General features: G+C 32.6%; 2 protein-coding genes across 2 annotated transcripts; both read right to left on the minus strand.

Moving 5' to 3' along the window:
• Window positions 1–352: 352 nt before the first annotated feature.
• Window positions 353–1,093, minus strand: LOC111798166 (F-box protein At5g39250-like). Its single transcript, XM_023681167.1, has one exon. The coding sequence runs from the start codon at window positions 1,091–1,093 to the stop codon at window positions 353–355; it is 741 nt and encodes a 246-aa protein (XP_023536935.1).
• A 6,294-nt stretch (window positions 1,094–7,387) lies between these two features.
• Window positions 7,388–11,160, minus strand: LOC111799052 (TORTIFOLIA1-like protein 4). Its single transcript, XM_023682442.1, has 5 exons — window positions 10,195–11,160; window positions 10,031–10,112; window positions 9,126–9,715; window positions 7,927–8,406; window positions 7,388–7,800 (listed from the first exon to the last, which is right to left on the minus strand). Exons 1-4 carry the CDS (start codon window positions 11,026–11,028, stop codon window positions 7,957–7,959), a joined length of 1,956 nt encoding a protein of 651 aa, XP_023538210.1. The 5' UTR covers window positions 11,029–11,160; the 3' UTR covers window positions 7,388–7,800; window positions 7,927–7,956.
• Between the last annotated feature and the right edge of the window lie 368 nt (window positions 11,161–11,528).

The raw sequence follows: 11,528 nt of genomic DNA on the forward strand, positions 1-11,528 counted from the left end.
TGGGTAACCTTCAATTTAAAAAATATTATACTAAAAATTATATCATATTTCTTATCTTAATTTTTTTTTTAAATTAAAATCAAAATTAGGTTATAAATTTTTTTTTAATAATTAATTAAAGATTTACGGTTTATCTACTACAAATATTTCTTCAAGAATAGTTTTATAATTCAAAACGGTAGAAATTGATTTTTGTGAAGAAATAGAAATTTTAACTTTCAACTCAGTTGTTAAAATATATGGCTTGAACTTGAATTAAAAAAAACGATCAAAATTTGAGTTACATCATAGCAACATTTACGTGAGTCTTACTCTAACTTCCTATCTAGAGAAAATGATGAATACTTCATTTTCAATCGAGCCAGTCCAAAAAACATAATACCTCCTCCTTTGTGTTTGCAACGTCACTGAAATCCATTACTATTCTAGAAAGTTCAGCTACACCACCATTTCCATTGTCCAAGAAAAGAAATGAGATGCATACTCGAATCCCGGACGCAAGAGGGTAGAGATGTGGAGAATTAAGGTAGTCAAAATAAAATGCACTGCAAGATGTTTGATTGACGTAATCGAATATAGATTTATTGACTATTTGAGCAACTTTACTAGAATCCTTGTATCCCACCATCACGGATACACCGATCGTATCACACATAGGAATTGAGAACCCTGGCTCAACTGCTAGAGTCATCTTGAACCCCGGGCCTTCTAATAGATAACTAAGCACATTAACCGTACGAGGCGTTGGGTTCTTAACACCATCTTGGAGGACTTTACCCGGAACCACCTTTGAGAAGACTAATTTGCCTTCGCTCCAAATGTCAATAAAAAACTCTAAATCATCAAACGAAAGTCGAGGAGAGAGAAGACGTCGACTATTGGAACATTGGTAAGAATTTCGATATAGTTTATAGTATGTCCCCGTCGGAAAATTAGACATTTTGTAAGTTGAAGGCCACCTCTTAATGCACAAGCATTTCCAAAAGTAATCATCTCGAGCTGCGTCTCTCCACTCTCTGGATACTGCCATGCATGAACCAAGGTCCACGTCTTCCAACAACGGAAAAACTAGATTCAAAATTTCCCATGACATTTTGTAAATAGAATAACACACGATCAACGATATTTTATCTGCACCAATAAACTACATCATTTAAATCAAACCCTCGAGTAAAGATGATATTGCAATCCAACTAAATTGAAAACATTCATGTGTGTAAATTTACAACAACAATTTATACATATAACATCATATAAATTATGATTCAAAAACTAACACCTTAATCTTAAAACCATGATCTCGAGGTGCATATATATTATATATATATTAAATTTGAATATAGACCGAAAAAAATGAATAGACTAAGAGAAAACGCCGTGAATTGCACAAATAAAATGAAAATAAGGGAATAAAAATCACTCTAAATAGCACCATTCATAAGTTTCGAGAGAGAAGAACATACCGTAGTGAGGAAAAAAAATGTTTTTATCTCCGAATTTAGGAAGGTGGAGTGTGCTCGAGAAGAAGAAGAAAAAATGTTTCATCTCTAAATCGAAGAAGGTGGAGTGAACGGACTACAATTTATAAGGTCGAAAATTAAGTGATTTTACGAAAAAAAAATTATGTGATCAAATGAATCTACAAGATCATATAAGTACAATCAGATTTTTGCATCTAATACTATTTAAATTTAGATACTCTCCAATTTTTTTGAAAAATTAAAAAAATATTTAAATAATTTATATTATATTATAAAAATATATATTAAAATTTAAAAATATGACAACATGTTTAATAAAAAAAAAATTATAATGTAAATGTATATCTCCCACATATAAATTTGTTAAATATTTTTTCTAAAAATTAAAGGGCAAGTTCATAATAATTATTATTATTATTTGCTATTCTATTCCTATAATAACGATATAAAATATTTAAACGGTGTTTTTAGATTTATTAAAAAAAATTAAAAGATATAAATGATTTTTTTTTTTAAAAATTGAAGAGTAATTTTTTAAACCATTTTAAATGTTAAAAGAATATTTTTAAAAAAAAAAACTCTTATAAATTTAAAAATATTTTTGAAACTCATTTTTTTAACTTTTTAAAAATTTAAATGTATTTTTTTATATTTTATTTAATTTAAAATTATTATTAAAAAAAATTTGCCTAGGAACCTAGAAGTATATGTATTTATTTATGTTTTACGTTAGTTTATTTATGTTTTATCTATGTTAAGATGTTACAATTTTTTCATCGTTTTAATGATTATAGATTAAAGATTTATTTGTGTTTGTTTGTGAACTCTTGATATCTTCTATTTAAAATTGTATCTAATAATTATTAATTATGGATAAATAATTTTTTTAAAAAAATTAACAAAATAGAGAGTTGGGTTTAGTTATCAGTCCAACTAAAAGGTTTCCGGTTAAAAAAATTTTGTCTCGACACAATGCGTAAGAAAATTTAAATGGTATACATTAACATTTATTTTATTTTATTTTTTAATTAAATAATTACAACCAATAATTTATTAATTTATTTTTATTTTAAGTTTTTGGGAATATTAATAATATTTATAGATATTTTTTAAATTATTAATATTTCATATTATATTCATGTATTATACGGACTTTTATTTATTTATTTTTTGGTCTATTTAACTTTTAGATTTTTTTTTGAATGAATAACACCACCCATCAATTGGACGGTCACAAATTTATGGAAAGGAACACTAGTTATTTTATTTATATAATTATAAATAATTAAAAAAATTAAGATATAGTTGAATAATTATTTTATTTTTACGAAAATTCTAAAAATAAAAATTTGTTTTTACAGCTATTCTTAAAATTAAATTAAAATTTAATTTTAAAGTTCTTATTTTTAAATTTTAAATTTGTAACCTTCAATTAATTTTCTANATACGTGCGAGTATGGGCTCACCAGCTAGTTCACACACCACTGTGCCACTTTCCTTATCTAGTGGGCATACTCTGGGAGCCCCTTAGGCCGGATACCCTCTAGAATTAGTAGNTAAAACTAAAAAATAAAAGATTATATCATCTTAACGAAAAAAAAGTTATCTTCGTTAAAATCAATAATATTTAATTCTTTGTTTTTTTTTAATTAATATTTAATTCTTTTTTTTTTAATTAAAATCAATAATATTTAATTCTGACCATCCGATTTTTTTTTTAATATATATATATAATATCATTACTGTTTTCCCTAAAATTGAGGAATATACATTTTTATATTTGGAAGATTTTGAGGAATAAACATTTTTATAAATTATTCAAAAGATTTTTTATTTTTTATTTTTTATTTTTTTTTTGTTTATTTTATCTCAAATATTTTTGGGCCGGAATAGAAATTTTGACTTTTAACCACAAAAAAAAATATACGCTTCGAAGTTGAATTAAAAAAATAAAATGAATTTGAAGTTCAGATCAAAATGTAAATGACTTTTGTCTCTCATTTCCAGCTAAGTTGTGAGTCTTTGTAACGGCGTGAAATTTTCTACTTAATCTAAGGTCGCTACTGTATACATATCCTAAACATTAAACATTGGATGCAGAAAACTTCATTTAAATTCCATAAAACATATCATTTATCTTAAAACATAGCCATGGACGTACGTGTTTTGAAAACATCTTTAAAACGACACAACAAAAGATCCAAAATAAAATAGAGAAGTGTTTAAGTTAAAAACATTCTATTCTAGTCTAAGTCTAAGAAAATAAATACCACTATCCTATGCATGTGTCATGGTCTCGAGTTGCAATGCCGTCGTCAGCCGTACAAGAATGTCTTGCCTTAACTTGAAAAAAAAATGTAGTAGCACATGTTTGAGTATTTAAAGAAATACTCAGGTGNTACAAAATTATTTCTCTAATTTACATATGTCAATTATTAAAAGTCTTGAAACAATTATATTTTTATTAAAAATCTTATTTTCTATGGTTACTGTTGTATAAAAAGAATAGATACAGCTATTTAAGTTATTCTGAGTTTTACTACTCTCTGTATTTACCTTTCTCTCTATATTTAGTTTGTGGTTTTTAATTCCTTAATCTTTTTTTTTTATGTGTTGCCTTTTAATTCTATTCTCATATATTTCATTATATTCTCATGTATTCCAAATTTCTAATATATTTGTTTCCAAATCTTTTCTTATCTGAGTGTTTACTGTTCACAAATTTTTCTGGACATTCTGTTTTTAATCAATTCATTTGGCTATTGATATAAATTTAATCTAATATTACTCATCTGACCTGATTTGGTAGAATTTATATAAATGATTGACATTTAGTTTCTAACTCAAAACTAAACTGGTAATAATTAATGAAGATCTAACTATAATTGGGTGTGATTTCTAAAAAAAATAGGATAAAAGAAAACAAAGATTTAATATATACCTTATTTATTAGATTATCTTCACGCATATCTCCCTGTAAATCTCAACTTAGGGTCATTCTCATTTTTTTCCTCAAGTAAATCTGAGGATTATTGTTTTTCTATTTCTTTTTGCCGTCACTTTATAGGGGTTGATGAGAGATAATTGTGGGAAGGGATGAGATGTTAGTGGAGAGAAGAGAGAAAAAGTTATTTATGTATTTATTTATTATTATATTATTTTAACTATTTTTTTATAATTATTTTTATTTGTTTATTTGTTTATTTATTTTTGGCTATTACAGTCTTTCTCTTTCTTTCTATTGGTAGTCACAATAAAATGCTTTGACGTTTGTCGACATAATCGAAAATATATTTATTGACTATTTGAGTAACTTTATTGGAATCCTTACATCCCACTAGCACGGATATACTCACCGTATCAAATATAGGAATTGAGAACCCTGGCTCAACCGGTAGAGTCATCTTGAACTACCGAAGTTCTAATAGATAACTAAGCATATTAACTGTACAAGGTGTTGGGTTCTTAATACCACCCTGAATAATTTGTTTTCGCTCCAAATGTCAATTAAAAAATCTAAGGAAAGTCGAGGAAGGGGAAGACATCGACTTTTGGGCATTTGTAAGAATTTTGATATAATTTATAATACGTCCCACCTGTAACATAAAGTTTTGAGCATTTGTAAGAATTTACATTCTCCATATAACATAAAGTTTTTTAACAACAAAAACACTTTATCTTAAAACTATGATCTCCATACTTTTGTCCACTTTAACGAATTGTTTTTACGTATATTATAAGTAAAAAGGCGGTAGGAACTAGAATGAACAGTGCAGTAGCAATAAATGCGAGAATATTTACTTCCATAATCTCATCGTTTCATTTTTTATTCCCAATAACTTGGGATTTAATCCCATAGAGATATAAATGTTTCGCTTCTAAATTCAATGGGCTGCATTGCATCTAGATGATATCGAATCGTATTAAAATATGATGAATAACAATATCGGAGCTATCAAATCGATTCATTGTCGAGAATTGAATAGTATAACATAGAAAGATCTTTTATTCATACCGAATTCAAACAAAATGGGATTACTGATGCAATCAAAAAAATTTGTACTTTTTTATTTCTACTTTTTTGCATTCTATATAAAACCAATAGACAGACAAAATCAATAGACTTAAAAAAACATTTTGAAACACAAACATAGAGATACAAATGTTTCGCTTCTAAATTCAATCGAATATAGATCTATTGATTATTTGAGCAATTTTATTGAGATTCTTGCATCACACAAACACAAATACACGAATGGTATCAGATATAGGAATTGAGAACCGTGGCTCATAGAGTCAACTAGATATAGGAATTGAGAACCGTGGCTCATAGAGTCAACTACTAGAGTCATGTTGCACACAAAATTGATGGGATAAAATATTGGTTTCAATAAATTTAAAAGTTTTGTTATAAAATTATAGAACTAATTATAAATTATAATGTGTAACATTTTATATCACAATTTATATATATTTTTATTTTTCTAACGATAATTTAGTGTCATCCAAATATGAGTAAATCTATTTCAATGTGAGTAAAATATTTTTATAGTATTTTTTTTTTGTGTTTGCTAAGGTATAATTTTTTTAAATTAATCATTTTTATTATTTTTTAATTTCATGATTTATCCTTATATTTTTTTTTATTAATAATCAATTCTCAAGTATTTAGTTGTCTTTAGTTTTATAACTATGTTAAGATGTTACCATTTTTTGTTGAATTTTTTTTTTTTTTTTATCTATGATTATAGATTAACTCTAAGTGATTGAAAGTGTGATCTCCATTGTGCATGTATGCATGATTTGATGTACATTAGCTCTAAGTGATTGAAAGCGTGATCTTCGTGTAGGGTGTAAGTAGTAGTAACGAAACAAGAATAGTGCGATAGAGTGAGTTTGACTAGATTATGAACTAGGATGGAACGCCTCCAGTAGTCCAAGCACCTTAGAATCGTGAGCGACGATCAGCTAGTCCACTCCCTAATGTTTTCGACCAAACTAGACTCATGGAGTTAGATCAGAAAACCTAGAGACATGAATCCATGTTAAAGCTACCAAGCCCCCCTATGGACCTAAAAGACCACGATGACAACCCTAGAAGATAAAGGTAGTCTCCTAGGCCGATAGTAACTTGCACAGCGTCTGTAGAGCTTTCGTTTTCACTTTAGTTTCTATACCGCCAAGCCAGGCATGTGGCCGATTAAGGATGTGTGACGTGAATGTTCAATTAAATTATTTAATTTAATTGTGATACTAATTAGTTTATCCATTTGCCTTTCTAATAAATTTCATTAAATAATAAAATACTCTTTACATGACACCGGTTTAAGGCATCATCCAATTAGAGATTCTAATTTCTGTTAAGGATGGTTTGGAGAGAGTCCTACATAGTTAAAGGAATAATCATGAATTTATAAGCAAGAAATACTATATCTGCGGGTATAAAGTCCTTTGGAAAAAAATTAAAACCAAAATCACGATAGCTAATGCTCAAAGTGGACAATATTATATCATTATGGAGATTCGTAGTTCCTAACACGATATTAGAGCCATGCGGTTAATTCAGTCATGTTAATAGAATCCTCAAGTGTCAAACAAAGGGTGTACATTGTTCGAGTGCTTCAAAGAAAGAAATTGAGCCTCAATTAAGAAGAGACTTTTCGAGGGCTCCATAGACCTTAGGGGAGGCTCTATAGTGTACTTTGTCCGTGGAGATTCGTGGTTCCTAACAATTCCCTCTTCCACCACAAATTGTCAAACTAGAAAACAACCGAGACTTTTCGAGGGCTCCATAGGCCTCAGGGGAGACTCTATAGTATACTATATCCGTAGAAATTCGTAGTTCCTAACAATTTACCCCTTCCACGACAAATGGTTGAACTAGAAAACAACAGTCCTGGCCAAGGTTGTCCAAAAGTGGCTTTAGTTTTTTTCCCCTTTTGGCATTTTAGATTCATTCTAATTCTTGGAACTAGTGACTCAATCCAGCAATCTAAAAGAGAACTGTGCTTCCATTTTATGCTATTCACTGGCAATACATACAAAACCATGAGCTCTTTCTTCACCTTCTTGTCAAAGGAGATGAGTGAGAGAGAAAGAAGTGATAAGAAGGATTTAAATCTTCTGACAGTTTTCACGTGGCAAAGAAGACCAGCTCCTCTCCCATCATTCACCATTATAATCCAAAAGGACCCTCGTGAAGCATCAATAGCCCGCAAACACTTTCCTTCAATCTTGAGCTTAATGCCATAATTACTCCGTTGTTCATCGCTTTTGGCCTCTTTTCAGGACCCCTTTGCTTGCTCTGATTAGGAAAACCCTTCAAAAACGGGTAATTTCAGTTCAGACTAGGCAGTGATGAAGATCACACATCAACGGTTCATCAAAATAGCATAAGAATTTAATATTCTGACAATTGAAAAGAATTCAGATAATGAATAATTACCTGCAGATGAAATTTGGGCTGTTTTTGAACCTAATCACTTCCACGTGCATTGTAAATAGGCACACTATCACTCTCTTGGATTACAGGTTTCAGTAATCTTTTTGGATACTGCCCCAAGTTTTCTCTAAGTTCACCATCAATGGTGGCCAACGGATTCATAACAAATCCTCCCCTACTTTGCTTAATTGATTCGGCAATGGCGTCTCTTTCGAGTGTATGATGCAGATCGTTAGGCGAGGCGACGTGTGCTGTAGAACAGAACTTTGAACCAGAATGCCGCTCTTCTGCTCGCCTCCAGAACTTGGAACTTAAAAATTCTGCACCGGGCAGCTTGCAACATGAGTTTTCGGCATAGCTGCTATTAGTCACCCTTCCACTTGACAAACCCAAGTCGTAAGATATTTCATCTAATGCCATCTCCAGTCCATGTACTCGTTTCTCCAATGAATTCAAACCGCTCTGAGAACTCCCAATAAAGCTCTGAATTCATTTCAGAAAGGGAAATTTCTAATCAGAAATCATCATTGATGCATGCTTCTTACATTCACGGTAATTCAAAGTCAAAATAGATTCATAAAGCTTAAATGCTGACAAAGAACAAAATAATTCCCCCCAACCACCACCACCAGCACCGCCAAACATGACCTGTACTCACCAAATGTGACAGACACTCTGACCTTCAGATGAGACATTTAGTTGACCAAATTAAAATGATTAAATGGCAGCCATTTAAGTCTCCTTAGGAAAAGAAAATTTATAATCACAATGAAATTCGATACAGAAGTAGTTGACTAAAGTTGAGGCATGTGGTGTTGTGATAATGATGATTATTCTAAACTCTAGAGAACAGGGCATGTGGAAATTTAAGTATGAAAAGTAAGCAACCGGAATCACGACTCTCCACAATATGGTATGATATTATGTACTTTGAGCATAAGCTCTCATGACTTTGCTTTAGGCTTTCTCAAAACACCTTGTATGAACCCATGATCATTCTCTAAATTAGCCGACGTGGGACTCCCACCCAACAATCCCAGTAGAGACCTTGTATGAACCCATGATCATTCTCTAAATTAGCCGACGTGGGACTCCCACCCAACAATCCTCAACTACTGGGACCTATACACTGAAGAGCAAGCAGGCCATAAAGGAATAACGTGCAACAAAATATATGGTATAATCATAAAAGACATGCCTACCTGGAGAAGGTTTAGAAGGCTAGATTGTTGGTTCTCAATCTGACGAAGTTGGTCACGAATGAGTGAGATATCTTCAAAATCTTTGTAGCTCCCGTAAGCTTCTTCACTTGAGCTGTCAGCAGTAACATCCGAGTCTCGATTCTCATGCTCCTGAATGTCCCCATGCTCATCAAATGGAACTACGCGAGACCCAGATCTCAAATTGCTGGCCTTGTTAACTTTCTCATCACGCACATCATTATAAAGAACTCGTTTCGCATTGAAAGTGGAATTTCCACTTCTACCATTCCCTTGGAAATCTATGTTTTCTGAACCATACCCAACAGCATTGTTCTCAGAATTAACTTTTGATGAAGGGGAGTTTGATACTGCAATTTCAACTTTCCAAGATTTCTGGCGTTCCAGCTTAGATATGGGCGTGCTTGAAGTCTTATCTGTGTTCTTTGGACTGACCTTCTTATTATTAGTCACACGCGATACACCCATTGGAGAGGACCTGCTAGTGGGGACTGTTTTCCTCAATGGTGTTCGTAAACTGTCTTCATGGGGGCATGTGGAAATGGGAGGAAAGCATCCGCCATTGTCATTATCTGACCCATGGAAGAACCGAAAAGATACTAAATGTGATATTTTATATAAGCAAAATTAGCTCAACAACTTGAAACATGAATTGGGACCATGAACATTGAAATAGACAACCACCATACTGACAACTAATTCACTTTGAACTTACAAAACAAGATCCAAGGATTTTCAAATCAGAGGGACTAGCTCAGACCTAAGTATCCAATTCTCAACATTCCTAGAAGGATGAATAAGTATGAACAATGACCAATTCAAAATTGAAGTTCGATCGCCATGTACTAGATTGATAATCAAACTAACGTAATTGTAAAAGAAATTACCAGTTGAGATGTCTCCAGAAGCGTCAGGTATCTGTTTCCATAACTCCAAAGTTTGGTTCATCGTCTCCCGAACGACCTTGATCTGTAATATTGTACGCAGTCAATACAAAATTGCTCATGATTTTCCCTCAATTTCTATGAATCCCAAAGGTTTAACATATTACCTTATCAAATCTCCGGCTATCCAAAGAATTAATACACGATGATCTGTAGTCGACAGCCAAATCCCTTTCAGCGACGGCCACTCTCGCGAGAGTTTCTGCGGCCGCCTTCCTTACAGCCCAATCGTCATTGCTCAAGAATTCAACAATGCACGGCACCAGCCAGTCCAATACGCTTCGACTCGTCGCACCACCAACAGAAATGATACTCCCAATCAGCGCCAGCAACGCAGCCTTCGCCTTAAATCCATCGTTCTTCGCCAATTTCCCCAACCTCGGCAAATTCTTCCGCAGCTGCAACACATCTGGATCAGGTGCCGCCTCAACCGCTGCCGCGAGACACAGAGCAGAACCAGTCTGCGAATTGAGATCCTGCTCAAGCGTAAGCGTCTCCATCAACGGCTTCAAGAAAACCGAGAATGGCGGCTTCGTGATTTGCGACGACATTAAAGCCATAGCGTCAACGCAAGCAGATCGGATTGTAGAGTCTGAATCACGAAGACGACGAACAACAGTAGAAATCATCTTCGACACAAAAGGAGACAAGGAATCTCCATGAAACTGAGAAAGAAAACCAAGAAGGTATACACACTGCTTCCTCACCGGCGATTTCGACGACGAATCAGTATTATGAATACAAGAGAGAAATGGCGCGAATGAGTCACATGTAAGAGCCTTAGCAATTGATTCCAACTCATTCGCCGCCATAGCAAGTGTATCCCGGTCCTCAAGCTTGTTGAGACAGGCAATAACTCGTTGCTTGAGATCGTGATTCGCGGCGGCCGCTGGCTGAGGCGGACTAAGAGACGAACGTTTAGAAAGAGACGCCATTGCCATTAAGAGCAAGAAGAAAAGAACTCAGTTAATTCAGGAACATAAGAAACAGCGACGGCGGCCGGGAAGCATTCGAGTTCCGGCGAGAGAAACACTCCAGCGGCAGAGCAAGGGCGGCGTGTGTCGGTAAAGAAGGCGAGCTGTAAGCATTTTAAATGTTTAGAGGAGAGGGGCAAAGAAGGGAATTTGCTTTGTTGGCAATGAATTTTAATTTTAATTTATTTTATATTTCTGTAATTTTATAATAGTAAACATTCCACAAGCCAGGCTGAAGTGTTTGGTTTGTCACCATCGCAATTTTCCACATTTAATTAATTTTTGCTAATTATTAAAATCACATTTTAAAACTTTTAATTAATTAATTAATTAATTAGCCCAAAGTATTTTATTAAGGGTTACAACCACATTTGTTACATTATTAATTGGTTGAATAGAAAATAACACCGCAATTATTAACGCATATATAAAAAGAATATAAAGCATTATTTGTTAGGGGTGCTCAT

Source organism: Cucurbita pepo, chromosome LG07 (genome assembly GCF_002806865.2).
Source record: "Cucurbita pepo subsp. pepo cultivar mu-cu-16 chromosome LG07, ASM280686v2, whole genome shotgun sequence".
NCBI classification, from domain to species: domain Eukaryota; kingdom Viridiplantae; phylum Streptophyta; class Magnoliopsida; order Cucurbitales; family Cucurbitaceae; genus Cucurbita; species Cucurbita pepo.